The following is a 24,873-nucleotide window of genomic DNA, read 5'->3' as shown; positions in this document are numbered from 1 at the left end:
GGAAAGAGAAGGAAAGAAGGAGAGGAAGAAGGAGAGAAGGTAAGAAGGTGAGAAAGAAAGAAAAAGAAAGAATGAAAGAAATAAAAGCTTCTTGCTCCTCGTGGCCTGGGGCTGCTGGGAACAGGGGGTGGGGCTTGTTGCATGTGCCCACCCCCTGGGTTCTTTACTGCTGGAGCTCCGCTCCTGTAGGAAATGACCCCTGCATTTATGACTTCTCACTGGCTGTGGTTCTCCCAGCTCTCCAGCAAGGGACAGTCTGTCTCCTACTAGCAATTTTTCTCCAGGCCACTTTGGCTGGAGATCCTGGAGGTTTTTGGTCATCTTCTGGCGTGGTCACTGGGGCTGTGGGCAGGAGGCATTTGTCAATTTCCTGCACTGTGCAGGGGGTTGGACTAGATGACGCTGGAGTTCCCTTCCCGCTCTGTGATTCTACGATTCTACTAAGCTGACTGTCTTCTACTGAAAGTCCTGGGTTCAGCCCCGGGTGTGTGTGTGTGTGAGAGTCCCTGAACCATGGAACATGACTGCAGGGGGGTAAAGTTGTCAATCTCCAGGTGGTGCCTGGATTTCTCCAAGAACTGCAACGGATTTCCAGATGACACATGTTAATTCCCCCCAGAGAAAATGGAGGGGGGGGGAGTCTATGACCTCACATCCTGCTGAGCTCCCTGCCTTCCCCAAGCTCCGCCCCCAGATCTCCCAGAATCCCCCGTCCTGGAATTGGCGAACTGATGTAGAAGAAGCTATCGGGGGGGGGGGGAGCACTTTGCATTGGTCACCTGGCTGAGGTTCCGATCCGAGACCGCGCTGCTATCTCATGGAGGTGATTGAGTGCTAAAGAAATAATTCCCCCCGAATCAGTCAGTGGCCTTCGACAAAGCGTCGTGCTATCTGCCACGGGCCAATCCGTGATTTGGGTGTAGCAGGGGAAAGCCTTGCAGGGCTGTTGTACAGACGGCCGAATCCGTGTCTGGTCTTTAAAGTTACCGTAGCCAGCTCTGGAAATTCCTGGATATTTTAATTAATTTATCAGTTTTATACCCCGCCCTCCCCGGACAGCAGGCTCAGGGCGGCTTAAAACCATACAATTATTTAAAAAAAACCCCAGATAAAACAGATACAAACACAAAGTGCTGGCAGCAGTTAGAATGAACTTAGATGGCACATTTTCCAGATGGATTTCCGCTTCCCAGATGTTCTCAGATGTTCTTCTGCTCCTAATTCCTTGTGGCATCATGTCGATGTTAAAACCACGGGCCAGGGCTCTACAGCAATGTTCCCTCTAAGCTGTGGAGTCTTGTGAGCAAAAATTCTGCTTTGTGAGCTCCTGGCATTAAAGTTGTGAGGCAATAAATTTGGCTACTGCATAAATTAGTCTGCTCCGGAGCCATCCTTCCTGAGCGAAGACAACAATCTGTGAGCTGGACGCTAAAAAACTGTGAGTTAGTGCACACTAACTCAGCTTAGAGGGAACACTGCTCTACAGCAGCGGCGGCCCCTAATTAAATGCCTGGCGGAAGAGCTCCGTCTTGCAGCCGTCTTTTCAGGCCCTGCGGAATTGTAAAAGGTCTCGCAGGGCACTGATCTCCTCCGAGAGCTTGTACCACCAGGTAGGGGCCGTCACTGAAAAGGCGCCGGCCCTGGTAGTAGCTAGCCTGGCCTCCCGATTTTGAGACCCCGACCGTAGTGCTCTCTGGGGTATATTCAGGGAAAGGCTGTCCCGTAGGTATGTCGGAACCCTGGCCATATAGTGCTTTAAAGGTAAGAACCGGCACCTTGAAGCGGATTCGGTATGCTATCGGCTGCCAGTGCAATGTCTTCAGCACAGGCCGGATGTGCTCCCATCTAGCGAGACCCATCAACAGCATTCTGCACCAGCTGCAGCTTCCGGATCCGCGACAAGGGCAGCCCCATGTAGAGAGCGTTGACAGTAGTCTAGTCTCGAGGTGACCATCGCATGGATCACTGTAGCCAGGTCGGCGCGGTCGAGGAAGGGGACCAGCTGCAGAATCAACCCAAGTTGGTAAAAGGCCGACTTCGCAGTGGCCACTACCTGGGCCTCCATAGTAAGGGAGGGATCCGGATTCGACTGGCTTTCGAGCAAGGGAACCTTTACCTTTTTTTCCCCCTCCTGTTTAATCGCCCACCTTGCTCTTGGGTCTTCTTGCTGGTGCAAAGTCCTCCAGCCAAACCTTTGGCCAGCACACGGAGGAGAGAGATTTGGCCGCTTTGGAGCGGCAGTCGCGCCTGGCTGTTCGCATGCCTCCCCCCCCCCTCCACGAGAGATGTGCAAATAATTTGCTTTTTAGAACATAACAACATAAGAGAAGCCAATGCTGGATCAGGCCAATGGCCCGTCCAGTCCAACACTCTGTGTCACACAGTGGCCAGAAATACCAGTGCCATCAGGAGGTCCAGCAGTGGGGCCAGGACACTAGAAGCCCCTCCCACTGTTGACCCCCCCAAGCACCAAGAAGACAGAGCATCCCTTGCCCCAGAGCCCCTCTCTATACCTTGTGGCTAATATCCACTGATGGACCTCTGCTCCATATGCTTATCTAATTCCCTTTTGAAGCCGTCCATGCTTGTAGCCACCACCACTTCCTGTGGCAGTGAATTCCCTCGCCTCCCTCTGGAGTGAAGATGGGAGATCCATCGCGGAAATGCATTCCGGAGTGGAGGGGGGGAGGAGGAGGAGATTGGATTGATACCCCGCCCTTCACTACCCAAAGGTGTCTCAGAGCACCTTACAAACTCCTTTCCCTTCCCCTTCCCACAACAGACACATCCTGGGAGGTAGGCGGGGCCGAGAGAGCTCTAACAGAAATGGCTCTTTTTCAAGGACAGCTCTTGTCAGAACTATGGCTTGCCCAAGGTCATCCAGCCAGGTGCAAGTGGAGGAGTGGGGAATCAAACCTGGTTCTCCCAGATCAGAGTCCGCGCACTTAACCACTGCACCAAACTGGCTCTCCAGAATGTAGCAGCCAGGCTGTTGACAGGTCTCCCTAGGTGGGACCACATCCGGCCTGTGCTGAAGGCGCTGCACAATAGCGTACCGGATCCGCTTCAAAGTGCTGGTTCTTACCTTTAAAGCCATATATGGCCGGGGTCCGACATACCTACGGGACCGCCTTTCCCTGTATATACCCCAGAGAGCAGTACGGTCTGGGTCTCAAAATCGGGAGGCCAGGCTAGCTACTACCAGGGCCGGGGCCTTTTCAGTGGTGGCCCCTACCTGGTGGAACGAGCTCCCGGAGGAGATCAGTGCCCTGCGGGACCTTTTCCTGGAGATTTGGGGATGGAGGCCAGGGAGGGGAGCAACCGCAACCCACCCATATCTGGTGTGGGAGGGAGAAGAAGAAGAAGAAAGTTTTCACATCCTTCCTATAAAAAGACGACAAAGAAGACGAAGAGATTGGATTTATACCGCACCCTTCACTACCCGAAGGAGTCTCAGAGCGGCTGAAAATCTCATTTTCCTTCCCATCCCCAGAACAGACACCCTGTGAGGTAGGTGGGGCTGAGAGAACAGCTCTTATCAGAGCTACGGCTTGCCCTAGGTCATCCAGCAGGTGCAAGTGGAGGAGTGGGGAATCAAACTCACTCCTTCCAGATCAGAGTCCGCACACTTAACCACGACACCAGACTGGCTCTCCATTTCGCTCTCTTGCTTTGTCCGAGTTGCGGTTTCCTCCCTCCTTTGGTGTCGTGGTTAGGAGCGTGGAATCTAATCTGGGAGGAACCGGGTTGGGTTCCGCACGCCTCCCCATGCAGCTGCTGGCGTGACCTCGGGCCAGGCCCAAGTTCTCTCAGAGCTGTTCTCTCAGGAGCAGTCCTCGAAAAAGCTCTCTCGGCCCCACCTACCCCACAGGGTGTCTGTTGTGGGGAGGGGAGGGGAAAGGAACTTTGACACCCCTTTGCATAGGGAAGGATGGGGTATAAATCCAATCTCCTCCTCCTCCTCCTCCTCCTCCTCCTCCTCCTCCTCCTCCGCTTATTGTGCTGACCTGAACAATCCAGGCCAGCCCGACCCCATCAGTACTCAGAAGCTAAGCAGGGTCGGCCTTGGTTCGTATTTGGATGGGAGACCACCCAGTAAGTCCAGGGTCGCTACAGAGGGTCAGGCAGTGGCAAACCACCTCTGTACGTCTTTTGCCTTGAGCTGGATGTGGTCCAGGCAAACCAGATCCTGTCAGAACTCAGAAGCCAAGCAGGTCGGCCCTGGAGGGAATTTGGATGGGACGCTACGCAGAGGCAGGCGAGGGCAGACCACCTCTGAACGTCTCTTCTCCCTGAGTCAGCTCTTTGTTGTTGTTGCTGCTCAGTCGCACAGTCGAGTCCGACTCTTCGCGACCCCGTGGACCACACCACGCCAGGCCCTCCTGTCTTCCGCTGTCCTCCGGAGTCTGCTTAATTTCATGTTCGTTGCCCTGATAACACTGTCTGACCATCTCATCCTTTGCCGTCCCCGTCTTCTTTGACCTTCAGTCTTTCCCAGCATCCGGGGTCTTCTTCTCCAGGGAGTGCTCCCTTCTCATTGGGTGGCCAAAGTATTTGAGCGTCAGCTTCAATCTTTGGCCTTCCAGGGAACAGTCAGGGTTGATTTCCGTTTTTGTTCTTGTTGTTTCGCGACCCCGTGGACCGCATCACGCCAGGCCCTCCTGTCTTCCGCCGTCCTCTGAAGTTTGCTCAACTTCATGTTCGTTGCATCTATGACACTGTCTAACAATCTCATCCTTTGCCATCCCCGTCTTCTTTGACCCTCAATCTTTCCCAGCATCGGGGTCTTCTCCAGTGAGGGCTCCCTTCTCATTTGGTGGCCAAAGTCTTTGAGCTTCAGCTTCAGTGTCTGGCCTTCCAGGGAACAGTCAGGGTTGATTTCCTTTAGGATCGACTGATTCGATCTCCTCGCGGTCCAAGGGGCTCTCCAGAGTCTTCTCCAGCACCATAATTCGAAAGCATCTATTCTTCGGCGCTCGGCCTTCCTTATAGTCCAGCTCTCGCAGCCATACATGACTACTGGGAATACCATCGCTTTGACCATAGGGACTTTTGTTGGCAGGGTGAGTCAGCTACAACTTGACAAACCCTTCCAGCCCCTTTGGGGCTTCCTGGTTTCCTTCGTCTCGGTTCAAAAACATGCTAGAACATTATAGAACCTTTCCGCTCTCTCCCGTCCCGTTTGGACGCCGTTATTGCTGAAAATGCCTTGCTCTCTGCAGAACGCCTGTGATGTTTTGCCAGTGCCTCTTTAAGTGCACTGATGAACGTAGCCGCACAAGCTCTCGATAAATCCAGACTGCCTCGCTTTCCAAATCTGGCACAAAAGCTGTGAGGGTTCTGTAGCCCATTGATGGTGTCGGTTTTTATAAAGAGGTTGCTTTTCACGTCTGTGCTTGAAGGGCATAGTGATGTCCCTACACAGCTTGGACTGTACCACATGACACGTGTGAACGTCTGTCTGTGACCCTCATCTCATGGCCTTTTAGAGAAGAGGAAGAGATTGGATTTATGCCGCGGCCTTCACTACCCAAAGGAGTCTCCGAGCGGCTTACAAATCTCCTTTCCCTTCCCCTCCCCACCACAGACGCCCTGTGAGGTAGGCGGGGCCGAGAGAGCTCTCCCGAGGATTGCCCTTGAAAGAACAGCTCCGAGAGAACTTGTGACTGACCCAAGGTCACACCAGCCGCCGCCATGCGGAGAAGTGGGGAATCAAACCCGGTTCTCCCAGATTAGAGTCCGCGCTCCTAACCACCACACCAAACTGGCTCTTAAGAGCTGAGCCGTTGACAATACCGAGTTCAAAATGTTGTTTACACCAGACGGTCTCCGATTTCCAAGGGCCGCCCTCTTGCCTAGAGGCTTTGTACCTACACCTTTATTTTTACTTGCTAATGCCTGAATACTGATGGCCCAACTTTAGATTCCAAAGATAGATGCATTCTATTTGTATGACAACTGTTGATTGATTGACTGTTTACGGAACTGCTCAACAAGCAAAAAAAAAAAGTTTTGCGGTTTAAAAAGACATACAATCAGTGTTCCCTCTAAGCTGAGTTAGTGTGAGCTAGCTCACAGTTTCTTAGCCTCCGGCTCACACATTTTCGTCTTAGCTCAGGAAGGAGGGCTCCAGAGCAAACTAATTTATGCCGCAGCCAAATGGCTTGCTCACAACTGTAAGGCTGGTAGCTCACAAAGTAGAATTTTTGCTCGCAAGACTCCACATCTTAGAGGGAACATTGCATACAATGGTCCTGTTTGGAGGAAGACTACGAAACCGACTTTGCAATCCAGAAAATTTTCGTCAGCACAATTGTTTTGGACCTTTTTTGCACGTGTTATATGACTGATGATCCGTGTTCCCTCTAAGCTGAGTTAGTGTGAGTGACCTCCGGCTCACACATTTATGTCTTAGCTAAGGAAGGATTGCTCCAGGGCAAACTAATTGATGCAGAAGCCAAAAATGAGAGATCGCGGGAGGAAGTGGAATACCAAAAACAACATCTGTGACAAAAATGACGAAGAGTCAATAAAGATAAGTTACAAAAACGTTTACTGTGGTAATCCCGTAGAAGATTTTCTTCTATAATCGCTCACAAGCAAACGAATACTGTGCACTGAAAACGATTCGTTTCACAATATTTGCTTTATCTGAGCGTGTCGCAATCCCAATTCTTACCACTAAAAGGAAGAAAATACACATTCCATTGTAAATGTAACTTAAAGAATCATAATACTACACACAAAACTGTCGCTCACATTACTACTTATCAACTCTTGAAGGAAACATTCCATGCCGACTTTCTAATAACAGAATCCAAGGTCTTCACAACGTACCGTATTAGCTGGATTCTCAAAGCCAAACATAAAGTCTCCACTGCTTTTTGCTACCAGCCACGGTCTGCCTATGCAAACAGCATTTGAAGCGCTAGTGTATCCATGTATGGTGTTTTTCCCCCTATTTATAAAAAATGCATGTGAGCGATTAGAGAAGAAAATTTTCTATAGAATTACTACAGTGAACGTTTTTGCAACTGATAAGAACATAAGAGATGCCAAAGTTGGATCAGGCCAATGGCCCATCCAGTCCAACACTCTGTGTCACACAGTGGCCAGAAATACCAGGTGCCATCAGGAGGTCCACCAGTGGGGCCAGGACATTAGAAGCCCTCCCACTGTTGCCCCCCCCCCAAGCACCAAGAAGACAGGGCATCCCTTGCCCCAGACATAAGAACATAAGAGAAGCCAATGTTGGATCAGGCCAAAGGCCCATCCAGTCCAACACTCTGTGTCACACAGTGGCCAAAAATACCAGGGGCCATCAGGAGGTCCAGCAGTGGGGCCAGGACACTAGAAGCCCTCCCACTGTTGCCCCCCCAAGCACCAAGAAGACAGGGCATCCCTTGCCCCAGACATAAGAACACAAGAGAAGCCAATGTTGGATCAGGCCAAAGGCCCATCTAGTCCAACACTCTGTCACACAGTGGCCAAAGATACCAGGTGCCATCAGGAGGTCCACCAGTGGGGCCAGGACATTAGAAGCCCTCCCACTGTTGCCCCCCCCAAGCACCAAGAAGACAGGGCATCCCTTGCCCCAGACATAAGAACATAAGAGATGCCAATGTTGGATCAGGCCAAAGGCCCATCCAGTCCAACACTCTGTGTCACACAGTGGCCAAAAATACCAGGGGCCATCAGGAGGTCCAGCAGTGGGGCCAGGACACTAGAAGCCCTCCCACTGTTGACCCCCCCAAGCACCAAGATCTTTATTGACTCTTCATTATTTTTGCCACGGATGTTGTTTTTGGTATTCCTCAACCTCCAGGTCCCCCGGATCGCCACTGATCTCTGGACAATGGAGATCAATTTGCCTTCTCCTTCTTCCTGGAGACAGTGGCTGCTTCGGAGGGCGGACTGTACAGCATTATACCCCGTGTAAGTTTCTTCCCTCTCCAAACCCCAGCGTTTCCAGGGCGTCACCCCCAAATCTCCAGGAATTCTTAATCCGCCATTGGCCTTTTACCATCTGCGGCTGGCCAGGCAGTTGGCCCCTTATCTCGGCCGTGAAGACCTGGCCGCTGTGATCCATGCGACGGTCACCTCGAGGCTGGACTACTGTAACGCTCTCTACTTGGGGCTGCCTTTGTCGCAAATCCGGAAGCTGCAGCTAGTGCAGAATGCTGCAGCGAGGTTACTGATGGGTCTCTCCAGGCGAGACCACATCCGACCGGTGCTGCATGCGCTGCACTGGCTGCCTATAGCATACCGGATTCGTTTCAAAGTGCTGGTGCTTACCTTTAAAGCCCTGAATGGCCAGGGTCCGGCCTACCTAAGGGACCGCCTCTCCCCGTACATTCCCCCAAGAGCACTGAGATCGGGGAATCTCCATCGCCTGGAGGTCCCAGGCCCCCGGAAAGTGAAGTTGACCCAAACCAGGACTAGGGCGTTCTCGGTGGCGGCTCCCACCTGGTGGAATGAGCTCCCGGAAGAAACTCGGGCCCTGCGGGACCTAGTGCAGTTCCGCAGGGCCTGCAAGACGGAGCTCTTCCGCCAGGCCTTTGAGGGGGAGCTGCCGCCGCCACTGTTCCATCAATGATATTCCAACGACCACCCCACATAGGGGTGGATGTCGCTCAACAGGACTGGGGGAACATTCTCCCTGGTGCTCCTACTGTGAAGAACTTGGCCTGCCAGTGTGGGATGTCGTCCATCTTGGATTTTATGTAAATTATTTCAGCACCATATTTTATATTGGATATATTGTTTTAAATTGTTGTTGTTTGTATTTCTATTTTAATCTTGTAAGCCGCCCCGAGCTGAATACTGGATGGGGCGGGATATAAATCTCAATAATAAATAAATAAATAAATAAATAATAAACCCCAGACAGAAGCAGTGAGCCCCCCCCCTTCCCCTTCCTCCGGGTCCCTGTGTCCTTCGGCATCGGAAATTCATCCACGTTTCCCAATTTGTCTTTGGCCCATGTAGAAATTTAGCTCTTCTTTGAAGTGGGGATTAAAGGCCTTTTGTTCTTCCCCCCTTCCAGCGTCGAAAGCTGTCAGGAAGACAGACGGCCTCTTCTGCCTCCCTTTCTCCCCGGAGCATTTGGCAGCCGGACAGGAGGGAGCGAGAAAGTGCAAAACCGGGTAGGCGTGGGATCGGCTTCTGGTGTCTCGGCACCTTAAGGAGGCGGTTGCTCCGGCCGGTGGAACAAATTGAGCCCGCCTGGAGCTATGAGCGCAGCTGCAGGGTCGGAGCGAATCCCGGGCCAGGGCGAGGAAAGGTGAACTGGAAGGAGTCCCGCGGAGGCGGATTGTGAGAAACTGGGTTGAGCAGACGCTCTGCCACTGAGCCGCAGCCCTTCTCCGGAAAGAGTTCTCCAGGGTCTCAGGCAGAGGTCTTCCGCATCTCCTCCTGCCTGGCCCCTTCCCTTGGAAGGGCTGGGGATTGAACCGGGGATTTTCTGCCTGCCACTGGGCCACAGCCCTTCCCCCGAAAGAGGTCTCTGGGGTCAGGCAGAGATCTTTCACATCACGTACCGATTTGTCCTTTTTAATTGGAGATGCCAGGGATTGAACCTGGGACCTCCTGCATGCCAAGCAGATGCTCTGCCACTGAGCCACAGCCCCTCTTTACAGCTCTATAGGGTCTAAGGTGGAGGTCTTTCCCATCCCCTCCTGCCTGGTCCTTTTAACTGGAGATGCCGGGGATTGAACCTGGGACCTTCCGCATGCCAAGCAGAGGCTCTTCCACTGAGCCACAGCCCCTCTTTACAGCTCTCCAGGGTCTCAGGCAGAGGTCTTTCCCATCACCTCCTCCCTGGTCCTCTTAACTGGAGATGCCAGGGATTGAACCTGGGACCTTCTGCATGCCAAGCAGAGGCTCTGCCACTGAGCCACGGCCCCTCTTGACCCTCCAGGGTCTCAGGCAGAGGCCTTTCCCATCACCACCTGCCTGGTCCTTTTTAACGGGAGATGGCGGGGACTGAACCTGGGACCTCCTGCATGCAAAGCAGATGCTCTTCCACTGAGCCACAGCCCCTCTTTACAGCTCTTTAGGGTCTAAGGTGGAGGTCTTTCCCATCACCTCCTGCCTGGTCCTTTTTACTGGAGATTCCGGGGATTGAACCTGGGACCTCCTGCATGCCAAGCAGAGGCTCTGCCGCTGAGCCACAGCCCCTCCTGGTTCTCTCTTACTCATTTTAACCCGGTGAGGTCGGCTGCTGTGTGTGAACATGACTGTTCTAACCCGACTGCTCAGCAATTTCATGGAGTGCCCACCAGTTCTTGTATTGTGAGAAAGGGAGAAAACTATCTCTTTCTCTACCTGCTCTATCCCATGCATAATCTTATAAACTTCGGTCATGTCACCCCTCAGCCGTCGTTTCTCCAAGCTAAAGAGCCCCGAGCGCTTTAACCTTTCTTCATAGGGAAAGTGTTCCAACCCTTTGATCATTTGAGCTGCTCTTTTCTGCACTTTTTCCAAAGCTATAATATCCTTTTTGAGGTGTGGTGACCCGAACTGTACACAGTCCTCCAAATGAGGTTGCACCATTGATTTATACAGGGACAGTATGATACTGGCTGGTTTGTTTTCAATTCCCTTCCTAATCATCCCCAGCATAGCATTGGCCTTTTTTATTGCAGTTGCACACTGTCTCGACATTTTCAGTGAGTTATCTACTACGACTCCAGGATCTCTCTCTTGGTTGGACTAGATGACCCTGGAGGTCCCTTCCAACTCTATGATTCTATGATTCTCACCTTGCGAGAAAGCACATCACCAGCAGTTTGCCAGAGGTGCATGTCTGCTGCTCCACAAAGTACCATTTGTCGTCTGGATGTGATTTGCTGTCTTGGGTGGCAGGCACAGGACGGATGGTCGGCTTCAGTGCCGGCACACTCCCTGGCCTGCTGCCCACACCAAGCCTCTGATGCTTGGAGAGGAGAGGAGCCCGGTGTAGCCAGCCCTGAGTCAGCAGGAGCCAGCAAGCAGGAGGAGAAACTGGAGGCGGATTGGGGATTCCCTGCCAACGCTGATGCGGTGCCACCGACACTCTCCCGCCCTGCGCTTACAGGTGAAACTGAACTGATTGTTCCCAGCCCTCCAACACCACCCACACCCTTTAAGTGCCCAGCAGAGCAGCAAGAGAGACGGCAGAGTGCTCGTCTCCTGGCTGGACCCCAGCTGCTCGAGCAGTTCCAGATTTACTCCCAAGCAGCTGGCTGCAAACTGGACCCGTGGGCACACGCCTATAAAAAAACAGCGAAGGGAGGCTGTTAGGTGTGGAAGCGACAAGTCGCTCTACCCCTGAGTCTGCGAGTGCAGCTTCGGCGTCTGCCTCGCTCGTGTGATTTTTTCCGGACTGGTTCCTGACCTTGATTCTCGGCTCTGTGTGGTTCCAGCTCGTATGACCTCTTGACTACGCCTTGCGGACAACTCCTCGGTAGTGACCTTTTGGCTTTTGACTGTCGGACCGGTCTCCTGACTCTGTTCCTCTGACATTGCTTTCGTAAGGGCTCGTTGGCTTTTGACGTGCGGACGGAGCTCTCGGTCTTGCTAGACCCCCCCCCTCGCCTCTGGTAAGCAACGCTTCGCCCACCTGCCCCACAACAGGTCCTTTGCATGTCGCCTGCCACTTCCGCGAACATCTTGAATCACATCCTGCCGCCTTCCCGGCAATTTCTGAGTGAAGTTGACTGGCATCAGGGGCTGGTTTGTCTCTGTGGATCAGGATGCAAGCCCGGGTGAGGTCAAGGACGGCGCGGGAGACCCTGTTTTCGTCAGAAGGGACCCCGCGGGCCTGACGGCTTTTCCGGTGGTTCCGTGAATGATTCTTTTTAGACCAATGGATTGTTGATATGGATGGGGGTTGGTGTTGCGATGGAGATTTGCTTTGTGTGTTAGGCGTGTCTTTATAGTCCAGAAGACAAAAGTTAACATAGAAACAGTACCCTAGACACTGGGTCAGACAGCTACTTGTTTCTGCTTTTTAACTGACCCCCATCAAAGAAGGGCATTTATGTTAGCCAGATTGAACGCATTGCCATCAGCCATCTTCCCTGGAAGATGCCATAAAATCCCTTATGAATTTAGACAATGCCCTAGGGTGCCATAGAATCTGTTTCCCATGTTCTTTTAAATTGCCCATTTTATACTAAGACCCGGGATTAGGGGTCATTTCCTGCAGGAACGCACAGGAGCTCCCAGCACCCCTCAGTCAGAGCAAGAAGCAGCCAGGTAAGCTGCAGAGCTCCCCCCGGCCCCCCAGTCCAAAACAGTCCAGTGGCACCTTTAAGGCCAAGTTTTATTCAGGTACAAGCTCTCCCTCCTCTGCGAGGACAGATCTGCACGTTTCTCCCCCCTCCCAATAGCGAGCAATCCAAAACAGTCCAGTGGAGCCTGAGCGGTGGATGTTGCCTCCTGACACACTTCTGGTGATGTCCAGGGGTGTGGCCTATGCAAATGAGTTATGCTAATGAGTTATGCTAATAAGCTCCTGCACCTCTTTTTCTACAAAATGACCCCTGCCGGGATAAATTTCTGGACTCCCTTCTTTTTACATGGTGTGGTCTCCCTGAGAGTATCAAAGTCCAGTTGCTACTCGTGGGGCAAAACCCTTCTATGACTTTCAATGTTGCCTGTTTTCTTCAAACTGCAGTTCAAATCAGGGAAACTATAAACTGATCGTTTGTTTTTTCCCCTCCTACCGTTTGTTTGATGTACGACAGCCACATTTTTGGTGTATCCCTAAATTTTAATGTACTTTTATCTCTGGTATGCCAATAAAGGTTGTCCGTCTGTCACAACATAGAAACAGAGAGCTGGAAAGCATACCAGAGGTCATCTAGTCCAACCCCCTGTACAGTATAGGAAATTCATGGCTTCCCCCTCCCACTCCCCCAGTGACCCCTGCTGTATATCCAGAGGAAGGCAAAAAGACCCTCCAGGATCTCTGGTCTGATCTGGTCTGGAGAAGAATTCCTTCCCGACGCCAAAGTGGCCGTCGGCGTTAACCTGAACCAGTGTTCCCTCTAAGCTGAGTTTGTGTGAGCTAGCTCACAGTTTTCCCAGCCTCCGGCTCACACATTTTCATCTCGGCTCAGAAGGGATGACTAATTGATGCAGCAGCCAAATCGCTCACTCACAGCTTTAATGCCAGTAGCTCACAATGTAGAATTTTTGCTCACAACACTCCGCAGCTTAGAGGGAGCATTGCCCTGGACATGTAAGAAAGGTCCACAGAAAGGTCTTTTCTGTACAGTGGGACCTTGGGGTAGGATCCAGACTAAATTGTGCACCGGGGCAATGGGACTCCTTCCTCCCCCTTGATCTCCACAACAGGCTGTTCTTGAGGGGTTGGAATAACATCAGGATCCTTCCGGAGGAAGGCAGAATGGGTGGAAATTAAGAACATAAGAAATGCCCTGCTGGATCAGACCAGTGGTACATCTAGTCCGGCATCCTGTATCAGCCAGCGGCCAACCAGTTGCTCTGGAGGGCCAAGAACAGGGCAGAGAAACCAAGACTGTCCCCTGATAAGATCATCAGAAGAGCCCTGCTGGATCAGACCGGTGGTCCATCTAGTCCAGCATCCCGTCTCACACAGTGGCCAGCCAGTTCCTCTGGAGGGCCAGCAACAAGGCATAGAGGCCGAGGCCTTCCCCTAAGAAGAACCTCAGAAGAGCCCTGCTGTGTCAGACCAGGGAGGGTCCATCTAGTCCAGCATCCTGTCTCACACAGGGGTCAGCCAGTTCCTCTGGAGGACCAACAGCAGGGCACAGAGGCCAAGGCCTTCCCCTGAGAAGGACACCAGAAGAGCCCTGCTGGGTCAGACCAGTGAGGGTCCATCTAGTCCAGCCTCCTGTCTCACCCAGCGGCCAACCAGTTGCTCTGGAGGGCCAACAGCAGGGCAGAGAGGCCGAGGCCTTCCCCTGAGAAGGACACCAGAAGAGCCCTCCTGGGTCAGACCGGTGGTCCATCCAGTCCAGCATCCTGTATCACCCAGTGGCCAACCAGTTCCTCTGGCGGGCAAACAAACAGGGCAGAGAGGCCGAGGCCTTCCCCTGAGGAGAACATCAGAAGAGCCCTGCTGGTCAGACCAGTGAGGGTCCATCCAGCCCAGCCTCCTGTCTCACACAGTGGTCAACCAGTTCCTCTGGAGGGCCAACAACAGGGCAGAGAGGCCGAGGCCTTCCCCTGATGTTGCCTCCTGGCTCTGGGATTCAGAGTTTTAGTGCCTCTGAATGGGGAAGTTCCCCCTTAGTCACCAGGGCTAGTAGCCACTGATAGACTTATTGTCCATGAATCTATCTAATCCCCTTTTAAAGCTGTTTATTCTTGTGGACATCCGTACATCCCCTGGCAGGGAATCCCACATTTTAATCACTCTCTGTGTAAAGTAGTATTTCCTTTTGTCCATCCTGAACCTACTGCCCACGTTTCTCATTCTTCCTGAAATTCCAGTAAAGAAAACCAAGAGAAACATTGTGTGTGTGTTTTTTTGTTTGTATTCAGGGCTGTCAAGTTTGGTGCAGTGGTTAAGTGCGTGGACTCTAATCTGGGAGAACCGGGTTTGATTCCCCACTCCTCCACTTGCACCTGGCTGGATGACCTTGGGCAAGCCATAGTTCTGATAAGAGCTGTTCTTGAGCGGTTTCTGTCAAGAACTCTCTCAGCCCCACCTACCCCACAGGGTGTCTGTTGTGGGGAGGGGAAGGGAAAGGAGTTTGTGAGCCGCTCTGAGACACCTTTGGGTAGTGAAGGGCCGGGTAGAAATCCAATCTCTTCTCTTCTTCTTCTCTTATCCACTTGAGCCACCGCAGCTGTAATAGCTTCCTCTTAAAAGCTTGGAGTGGCAAATATGGGTCTCCTTTCCTCCATTTGATGCTCACAATATATTTTTAATGTCTATGTTACCATAATATTTCATGTCAGCCTGTGTGTCTGTCATTCAGACAGATGACCAAGGCTCCCTCTAAGCTGTGGAATCTTGTGAGCAAACAGTCTACTTTGTGAGCTCCTGGCATTAAAGTTGTGAGCGAGCCCTTCAGCTCCTGCATCAATCCGTTTACTCTGGAGCCCGCCTTCCTGAGCGGAGACAGAAATGTGTGAGCCGGAGGCTAAAAAACTATTGAGCTCTCTCTCGCTAACTCAGCTTAGAGGGAACACTGCTCATGGCAGCCCTGCTTTACAACAGAGCGGGGGCGGCAACCTGGGGGTCTCAGATCCTAGGCTGATCGTAGAATCGTCGAGTTGGAAGGGGACCTCCAGGGTCATCTAGTCCAGCCCCCTGCACAATGCAGGACATATACAAATAGCTCTCCCTCCACACCCGCAGTGGCCCCTGCTGCATGCCCGGAAGATGGCAAAAAACACTCCAGGATCTGCAGCCAAACCGACCTGGGGAAAAATGGCTTCCTGACCCCAAAGTGGCCATCGGCATTTCCCTGGGCGTGTCCGAAAGGGCCACGAGACCTAACCACGAGACTGCTCTCTTCTCTCTTCCGCCACCCACTTTAATATCACTTGTGCTCTTTGCCTTTGCCCCCCTCTTTGAAAACGGCTTCGGTCACAAGGGGGCTGCAACTTGAAACGGGTTGATGGCAGGGTTCCCTCTAAGCTGAGTTAGTGTGAGCTAGCTCACATTTTTTTGGCCTCCGGCTCACACCTTGTTGCCTTAGCTCAGGAAGGAGGGCTCCAGAGCAAACTAATTGATGCAGTAGCCTAATCGCTCGCTCACAACTTTAGTGCCAGGAGCTCTCAAAGTAGAATTTTTGCTCACAAGACTCCACGGCTTAGAGGGAACATTGGTTGGTGGCAGCGTTGGCTCTCTGGACGGATGGTTGCAGGCGCTGAAGCCAGTGGGCTGGTGGCCACTGGTTAGCCCTGCGTGGTGATGATACCCCAGAAGTATAGGGCTGGCAGGTCTGCCCTGGCCACGGGTGGGGGTGGGAGGGGGTACGAGCGCTCACCTCTGTCCTCTTTCACTTCTAGGAATCGTGAAGAGGGAAGGAAAACAAAACCGTTCCAGGTTTTCTGTCCCAGAAAGAGGGTCAGGGGCCTCTTTGCCTCACGGGCCCGTCAAACACGACCGTCCTTGCTATCAGGGTGTTCAAACAGGTGGTCGGAGGGCTATCAGGGTGTTCAAACAGGGTGGTCAGAGGTCTACAGACGGATGCCAAATATTCGCCCATTGGTGCTCCTAAAGAGTTGCGTGTGTGTGTCAATGAATCCGGGAGCAGGAGAGATGCTCTGTCAACATTCACGGGTGGGTTTCTGAGGATTCCAGCGGAGAGGCTGAAGTCTGAGACAAACACAGGCGGCCTGTTGCTCCCTTGCCCAGTTTGGTGTCGTGGTGAAGTGTGTGGACTCTAATCTGGGAGACCCTAGTTTGATTCCCCACTCCTCCAATTGCACCTGCTGGATGACCTTGGGCAAGCCGTAGTTCTGATAAGAGCTGTCCTTGAAAAAGAGCAGTTTCTGTCAAGAGCTCTCTCAGCCCCGCCTACCTCACAGGGTGTCTGTTGTGGGGAGGGGAAGGGAAAGGCGTTTGTGAGCCGCTCTGAGACTCCTTTGGGTAGTGAAGGGCGGGGTATAAATCCAATCTCTTCTCTTCTTCTTCTTCCTCTTCTTGGCATAGTGGTTAAGTGCGCGGACTCTAATCTGGGAGAACCGGGTTTGATTCCCCACTCCTCCACTTGCACCTGGCTGGATGACCTTGGGCAAGCCACAGTTCTGTCGGAGCTGTTCTTGAAAAAGAGCAGTTTCTGTCAAGAGCTCTCTCAGCCCCGCCTACCTCACAGGGTGTCTGTTGTGGGGAGGGGAAGGGAAAGGCGTTTGTGAGCCGCTCTGAGACTCCCTTGGGTAGTGAAGGGTGGGGTATAAATCCAATCTCCTCCTCCTCCTTCCAACTCATGGTGACTATGAATAAGCGTACTCCGAAATGTTCGATCGTCATCAGCCGTTCGTAGGTCTTGCAAACGGAGGGCCTGTGGCTTTGTCGATGGAGTCCATCCATCTCCTGTTGGGTCTTCCTCTTTTCTTGCTGTCTTGGACTTCTAGTATTATAGCCTTTTCCAGTGAGTCTTGTCCTTCGATCACAACCTGAGATGGCAATAGCCTCAGTTTAGTCACTCTAGTTCCTAGGGAGAATTCCGGCTTGACTGAATCTAGGATCCACTGATCTGTTCTTTTGGCAGTCCGCGGTGTCTGTCAAAATCTCCTCCGGCGCCCCGTTTCAAATGAGTCGACTTTCCTCTGTCAGCTGTCATCATTAGAGGGTAAAAAATAAGGCCAAGGCTGCTGGTGCAACATCAGGTAAACATACATTTTATTTTTTGTTGTTCAGTCGCACAGTCGAGTCCGACTCTTCGCGACCCCATGGACCAGATCACGCCAGGCCCTCCTGTCTTCTGCCGTCCTCTGAAGTTGGCTCAATTTCATGTTCGTTGCATCTATTACACTGTCTAACCATCTCATCCTTTGCCGTCCCCGTCTTCTTTGACCTTCAATCCTTCCCAGCATCAGGGTCTTCTCCAGGGAGTGCTCCCTTCTCATTGGGTGGCCAAAGTATTTGAGCTTCAGTTTCATTATCTGGCCTTCCAGGGAACAGTCAGGGTTGATTTCTTTTAGGATGTACTGATTTGATCATCTTGCAGTCCAAGGGACTCTCAAGAGTCTTCTCCAGCACCATAGTTCAAAAGAATCTATTATTCGGCGCTCGGCCTTCCTTATAGTCCAACTCTCGCAGCCATACATGACTACTGGGAATACCATTACTCAGCTAAATTTCCCAAAATTCCCTCTGCGTCTCGCCAACAGGATTTGTCGGAGGGGGTCAGTTCGTCTTGCAGTAATTCTTCAGAAAGAGGGAAAGATCGGCGGCGTTCACCATTGCCCAACTTTAGTTTCCTACCTACATACATTTGCAATATGATCTCTCGTGCCAAACTGGAGAAGCAGTTTGGTGTAATGGTTAGGAGCATGGACTCTAATCTGGGTGAACTGGGTTTGATTCCCCATTCCTCCACATTAGAACATAAGAGAATCCAATGTTGGATCAGGCCAATGGCCCATCCAGTCCAACACTCTGTGTCACACAGTGGCCAAAAATACCAGGGGGCATCAGGAGGTCCCCCAGTGGGGCCAGAACTCCAGAAGCCCTCCCACTGCCCCCCCCCAGCACCAAGAATACAGAGCATCCCTTGCCCCATAAGAACATAACAGAGAAGCTAGTGTTGGATCAGGCCAGTGGCCCATCCAGTCCAACACTCTGTCACGCAGTGGCCAAAAATACCAGGTGCCATCAGGAGGTCCAGCAGTGGGGCCAGGACACTAGAAGACCTCCCACTGTTGCCCCCCACCCCCAAGCACCAAGAAGACAGAGTATCCCTGGCCCCAGCCTGAGAGTCCCTATCTATACCTTGTGGCTAATAGCCACTGATGGACCTCTGCTCCATATGCTTATCCAATCCTCTCTTGAAGCCGTCCATGCTTGTAGCCGCCATCACCTCCTGTGGCAGTGAATTCCATGTGTTAATCACTCTTCGGGTGAAGAAGTATTCCTTTTATCTGTTTTCCCCGGGGAGATGAAGCCAGCTGGGTAACAGTCACAAGTTCTCTCAGAGCTGTTCTCTCAAGAGCAGTCCTCAAAGGGCTCTCTCCACCCCACCTACCTCACAGGGTGTCTGTTGTGGGAAGGGGAAGTGATCGTAATCTACTCCAAGACTCCTTCGGGTAGTGAAGGGTGGGGGTATAAATCCAATCTTCCTCCTCTCCTTCTTCCTCTTCCTCCTCCTCTGAATCTAGCTTGAACATTTGCTGTTTCTCATTCCACATATGCTAACAGTCTTTGTTGCAAGGTTTTGAGTGTCGCTTTACCTGCGCGAGAAATCAGCGCAGTGGTTCGATAGTTGCTGCAGTTTTTGACATCTCCTTTTTTTCGGAATTGGAATGTAGGTTGAGCGTTCCACCCGAGGACAAAGGCAACTCAGACCCAGGCTCTAGGAAAAGATTGGGGTACAAGTGGTCTCCAAAGAACCAGGGGAGCAAAAATGAAAAAAAACCCAAAGTGAAAACTAAAGGCACCAGAATGCATGCGGAAATCAGGGCTAAACCAAAGCACCACGGGGCTAGAACTGATGGGGGGGGGGGGAAGCCATGTAGAAAAGCCCTTTGTCTGATCTTCACTCCTCAGTTTCTCCTATTCCTTCTTTCCAGACTGAACCCTATATAGCTGGTTACGTACGGATGTTTCGTTGACTTTTGGGGTTCCCGGATAAGATGTCTTAGCAACTGTTTTTCTAAAGAGAGCCAGTTTGGTGTCGTGGTTAAGTGCATGGACTCTAATCTGGGAGAACCGGGTTTTGATTCCCCACTCCTCCACTTGCACCTGCTGGATGACCCTGGGCAAGCCATAGTTCTGTCCGAGCTGTTCTCTCAAGGACACAGTTCTCTCAGAGCTCTCTCAGCCCCACCGACCTCACAGGGTGTCTGCTATGGAGAGGGGAAGGGGAAGGAGTTTGTAAGCCGCTCTGAGACTCCGAGTGAAGGTCAGGGTATACATCCAATCTCCTCCTCCTCCTTCTTCATACAGATGTTTAGTTGACTTTTGGGGTTCCTCATAAGGAGTCTTAGCAACTGTTTTTTTCTAAATGTGCGCACCACTGTCCAGGTGGCTTCCAGGGAGGAATTTTTGTTGTTCAGTTGCACAGTCGAATCCGACTCTTCGCGACCCCATGGACCAGATCACGCCAGGCCCTCCTCTCCTCCGCCGTCCTCTAAAGCTGGCTCAATTTCATGTTTGTTGCATCTATGACACTGTCTAACCATCTCATCCTGTGCCGTCCCCGTCTTCTTTGACCTTCAATCTTTCCCAGCATCGGCGGCTTCTCCAGTGAGTGCTCCCTTCTCATTGGGTGGCCAAAGTATCTGAGCTTCAGTTTCATTATCTGGCCTTCCAGGGAACAGCCAGGGTTGATTTCTTTTAGGATTGACTGATTTGATCTTCTTGCAGTCCAAGGGACTCTCAAGAGTCTTCTCCAGCACCATAGTTCAAAAGAATCTATTCTTCGGCGCTCGGCCTTCCTTATAGTCCAACTCTCGCAGCCATACATGACTACTGGGAATACCATTGCTTGGACCATGCGGACGTTTGTGGGCAGGGTGATGTCTCTACTTTTTATCATGCTGTTTAGCTTCGCCATCGCTTTCGTTTTTGTGCTTTCCTCTCTGTCCCACCCAAACGGTCATCTCTCTTGTGTTTTGCCTTTTCCAGGATGTTCCAGACGTTATACAACTACTTCTGGTGGGACCGGCTCTGGTTGCCGGCGAACCTAACCTGGGCCGACCTCGAAATCGAAGATGGGCGGGTCCATGCCAAGGCCTCGGACCTCTACATCACCTTCCCGTTTGCTTTTGTCTTCCTCCTTCTCAGACATCTATTTGAAATGTGAGTGTGTCTCTGGCTCCCTCAGGGAGATTTCGGGGGGAGTGGCTGAAAACCCAAGTCCATCCGTTCCTGCATCCACCTTTCCCAGAGGTCTGTCCTTGCCTCAGGACTTAAAAGCCCCCCCCAAAAAACCTCTCTCCTCTCTTTTTAATTCTCCACTCCGGAAAAACAAGGACAATTTAGCAGGCTTTGAATTATGGATTCTGGAGGGTGAGAAATTTGAAGGCGGGTCTCAGAAACCCGGGTTCGAATTCCCACTCTACCATGGAAGCGTGCTGGGTGGCATTGGGCCAGTCACACCTTCTCAGCCTAACTTACCTCACAGGGTTGTTGTGGGAGGATGAATGGGAGAAGAAGAAGATTTATGCCCCACCCTTCACTCGGAGTCTCAGAGCGGCTCACAAACTCCTTCCCCTTCCCCTCCCCACAGCAGACACCCTGCGAGGTAGGCGGGGCTGAGAGAGCTCTTTTGAGAACTGTCCTTGAGAGAACAGCTCTGACAGAACTACGGCTTGCCCAAGGTCATCCAGCAGGTGCAAGTGGAGGAGTGGAGAATCAAACCCGGTTCTCCCAGATTAGACTCCACGCTCCTAACCAGTACTCCAAACTGGGTTCCCGTTGGGGAGAAAAAAACCCGTTCCCCCCCCTCCTGTTTTTTTTTTGGGGGGGGGGGAAACGGAAATTTTCGGAAAATTGAAAAAAAATGCTACATGAGCACTTCTTTTTTCTTTTCGAGATTGAAAGTCATTCTGTTACTTTAGGAACATAAAACATGACTATGGACATTTTTTCTTGGCACGAAATTATCACAACTAGCATATTAAAAACATAGTGTATCCAAGCAATGATTACAAACAGAATACCCACCCACATGCAAAAACAAAACTGAAACCTTTTTCTTTTCTTGTGACAATAGCACCTCCTAAAGGAAGAAATGCATCTTGTGCTTGCATTGGAGAGTTCAGTTTGTAACCTAGGACTTGCTTGTCCCTCAGTGCACAGAAATTAGATCAATCAATCTGATACCATACGTATTTTTTTAGAAATGATTTGGAAAATATTTGAACACCTTGTCTTAAAATATTTTATTCATCAAGTTAAAGTAAAATGTTTCATAATCATTTTTTTTCTTTTCTTTTTTTCAATTTTTCCAATTTTTCAGACAAAAACAAAAAAGGCTTCGGAGGAAAACTGGGGGAAAACCGGGTTTTTTCCTAATTTTTCCAGGTTTTTTCCGGGCCTTCCCATCTCTAGGACAGACTATGTAGACCAGAGGTGTCGAACTCATTTATCAGGGCCAGATCTGACATACGTGAGCCCTTGTTGGGCCAGACCACGTGCATCATAAAATGTAATGCCCAGTAGCAGAGATATAAACTTTATAAAGGACACAAACACAAAGGGTGGGTTTTTTTTAACTTTAATAATAAAGACATGCTTAAAACATTAGCTCTGTAAGCTGCAAACCACAGAAACCTCATGCTCAAGAGTCCTGAGTCTAGGGCCCAGGTTAAAACATGAAAAAGCTGAGTGATTGAGAGAGTCTGACGAAGCAAGCTACGATGCAGCAGCAGAACTGGAAGCAGGAGATGGCCAGTTCCACTGTGGGCCTGATCCGGCCCCCCGGGCCACATGTTTGACACCCCTGATGTAGTCCATTAATTTAGAACACTTTTGTGTTTAAAGTTACTCAAAGTGGTGGGAAATGAAAGCAGAAAATTGCAGTGACTAAAACCATAGAACTTTTTTACATAGGCTGTAAAAAACGCCAAATCTATAAAACTACGCCAACGCTGTCATGTTAGAGAGAACCTTTCATGAGGAGAGAACCCCATTAAAGATAAATCCATACCAGAATCTCTCAAAGCATCTGAGATCATCAAAGCCCTTAAAAGGAGATGAAAGACCTGGCAGGAGAGTTCGTTCGGAACTTATTTAGTTTGGGAAGACCTCAGCAGCATCTCCATTTGGAGACGGCAAATGCGCTCAGTGGTTGATTCAGGGCCAATCCCAGGAATATGATTTGATTCAGTGTAATATGCAGAGAGGTCGTAGGCATGGAAAAATCAGCCTTGGTAACAAGACAGGAAACCTAGGTCTCGATTCAGTCCCGGTGGATGCATTGTCCTGAGCGTCATTCTCAGCCGCGATTCGGCAGTCTGCAAATCATGGCTGCTATTGTTATTCACCTGCTATTCGGCATCTGTCATTCGACATCTGTCACCACTCCACTCTCCAAGATAGAAGGACAGAGGGTCTCACATTCTGGCTGTATCTGAAGAAGTGTGCAGTGACTCGCAAAAGCTCCTCCCCTGCCACAGATTTTTGTTAGTTTTTAAGATGCTGCTAGACTCTTGCTCTTCTCTACTGCTGCAGACAGACTCACAGGGCTACCCGTCTTGATCTACCAAAGATAACCAAGCCATCCTGTTCTTTGGGTCCAACTAAGAAGTCGAAGGCCTGGTCTGGAGAGAACAGCTCTGAACTTGTGACTGACCCAAGGTCACACCAGCAGCTGCATGTGCGTTTATACCCTGCCCTTCACTACCCAAAGGAGTCTCAGAGCGGTTTACAATCTCCTCCCTTCCCCTCCCCTCAACAGACACCCTGTGAGGTAGGTGGGGCTGAGAGAGCTCTTGACAGAAACTGCCCTTGAGAGAACATCTCTGAAAGAACTTGTGACTGACCCAAGGTCACACCAGCAGCAGCATGTGGATTTATACCCTGCCTTTGGTGGCAGAGAAAAATAAGGAAGGCAAGGAGGCAGCGTAGAACATGTCACCTCAGAACACTGCAGGAAGAGCCTTTACAGGTTACATAGAAGAGCTCTCACAGAGGGTCCTAGTCATATCGTCTAACCACTCCACCTCCCTGGCTTCCGATAAGGACCCTAAAGTCTATTTGAATCAGGTAGCTCTTCAACACGTGAGAGAGCCAGTTTGGTGTAGTGGTTCGGAGCGCGGACTCTAATCTGGGAGAACCGGGTTTGATTCCCCACTTCTCCTCCACATGCAGCTGCTGGTGTGACCTTGGGTCAGTCACACGTTTCTCTCAGAGTTGTTCTCTCAAGGGCTGTTCTGGAAAGAGCTCTCTCAGCCCCACCTACCTCACAGGGTGTCCGTTGTGGGGAGGGGACGGGAGAGGAGATTGTAAGCTACTCTGAGACTCCTTTGAGTAGTGAAGGGCAGGGTATAAATCCACATGCAGCTGCTGATGTGACCTTGGGTCAGTCACAAGTTCTCTCAGAGCTGTCCTCTCAAGGGCAGTTCTGGAAAGAGCTCTCTCAGCCCCACCTACCTCACAGGGTGTCCGTTGTGGGATGGGGACGAGAGAGGAGATTGTAAGCCGCTCTGCGACTCCTTTGGGTAGTGAAGGGCAGGGTATAAATCCACATGCAGCTGCTGGTGTGACCTTGGGTCAGTCACAAGTTCTCTCAGAGTTGTTCTCTCAAGGGCAGTTCTGGAAAGTGCTCTCTCAGCCCCACCTACCTCACAGGGTGTCCGTTGTGGGGAGGGGACGGGAGAGGAGATTGTAAGCCGCTCTGAGACTCCTTTGGGTAGTGAAGGGCAGGGTATAAATCCACATGCAGCTGCTGGTGTGACCTTGGGTCAGTCACAAGTTCTCTCAAAGCTGTTCTCTCAAGGGTGGGTCTGGAAAGAGCTCTCTCAGCCCCACCTACCTCACAGGGTGTCTGTTGTGGGGGAAAGGAGTGTGTAAGCCGCTCTGAGACTTCTTTGGGTAGTGAAGGCCGGGGTATGAATCCAATAATCAGCTGCCTGGGGAGGTGGGTGAGCTCCCCCTCCCTGGCCGTCTTCAAGCAGCCGCTGGACAAACCCTTGTCAGGGATGCTCTAGGCCAATCCTGCATTGAGCAGGGGGTTGGGCTAGATGGCCTCTAGGGCCCCTTCCAACTCTGTTTGATTCTAGGATACTAGACTAGAGTCCTGTTCCCTTTATAAAAAGCATATGTGTGAGTTAAGTGCAGCTGCTGGTGTGACCTTGGGTCAGCCACAAGTTTTCTCAGAGCTGTTCTCTCAAGGACAGTTCCCGAAACAGCTCTCTCAGCCCCACCCACCTCACAGGGTGCCTGTCGTGGGGAGGGGAAGGGAAAGGAGTTTGTAAGCCGCTCTGATACTCCTTTGGGTAGTGAAGGGCGGGGTATAAATCCAAAAACCAGCCGCCTGGGGCGGTGGGTGAGCTCCCCCCCCCAATGGCAGTCTCGAAGCAGCGGCAGGACAAACATTTGTCTGGGATACTCTAGGGTGGCTGATCCTGCCTTGAGCAGGGGGCTGGACTAGATGGCCTCTAGGACCCCTTCCAACTCTGCGATTCTAGGATTCTATGGACGTATGAATTCTGCCGGCAACCCTGGGTCCCTGGCTCGGGACTCCGGGCCACCCGGCTTGTGTTAGGCCCCCCCCC

The 24,873-nt window shown here is 51.4% G+C and overlaps 1 protein-coding gene across 2 annotated transcripts in view; it reads left to right on the top strand.

Annotated features, from left to right (window-relative positions):
* Nucleotides 1-24,873, top strand: part of CERS2 (ceramide synthase 2) — a 99,367-nt gene that overhangs the window by 46,344 nt on the left and 28,150 nt on the right. For both annotated transcript variants that reach the window (XM_015424496.1, XM_015424495.1), the window contains exon 2: nucleotides 20,279-20,452. In XM_015424496.1, coding sequence (XP_015279982.1) covers nucleotides 20,280-20,452 — 173 coding nt within the window. In that variant the 5' untranslated portion in view covers nucleotide 20,279. The remainder of the gene's footprint in view (nucleotides 1-20,278; nucleotides 20,453-24,873) is intronic.

The sequence above is a fragment of the Gekko japonicus genome, unplaced genomic scaffold (assembly GCF_001447785.1).
Source record: "Gekko japonicus isolate JY-2015 unplaced genomic scaffold, Gekko_japonicus_V1.1 scaffold142, whole genome shotgun sequence".
Classification (NCBI taxonomy): domain Eukaryota; kingdom Metazoa; phylum Chordata; class Lepidosauria; order Squamata; family Gekkonidae; genus Gekko; species Gekko japonicus.
This window is presented reverse-complemented; position numbering and strand designations above follow the sequence as displayed.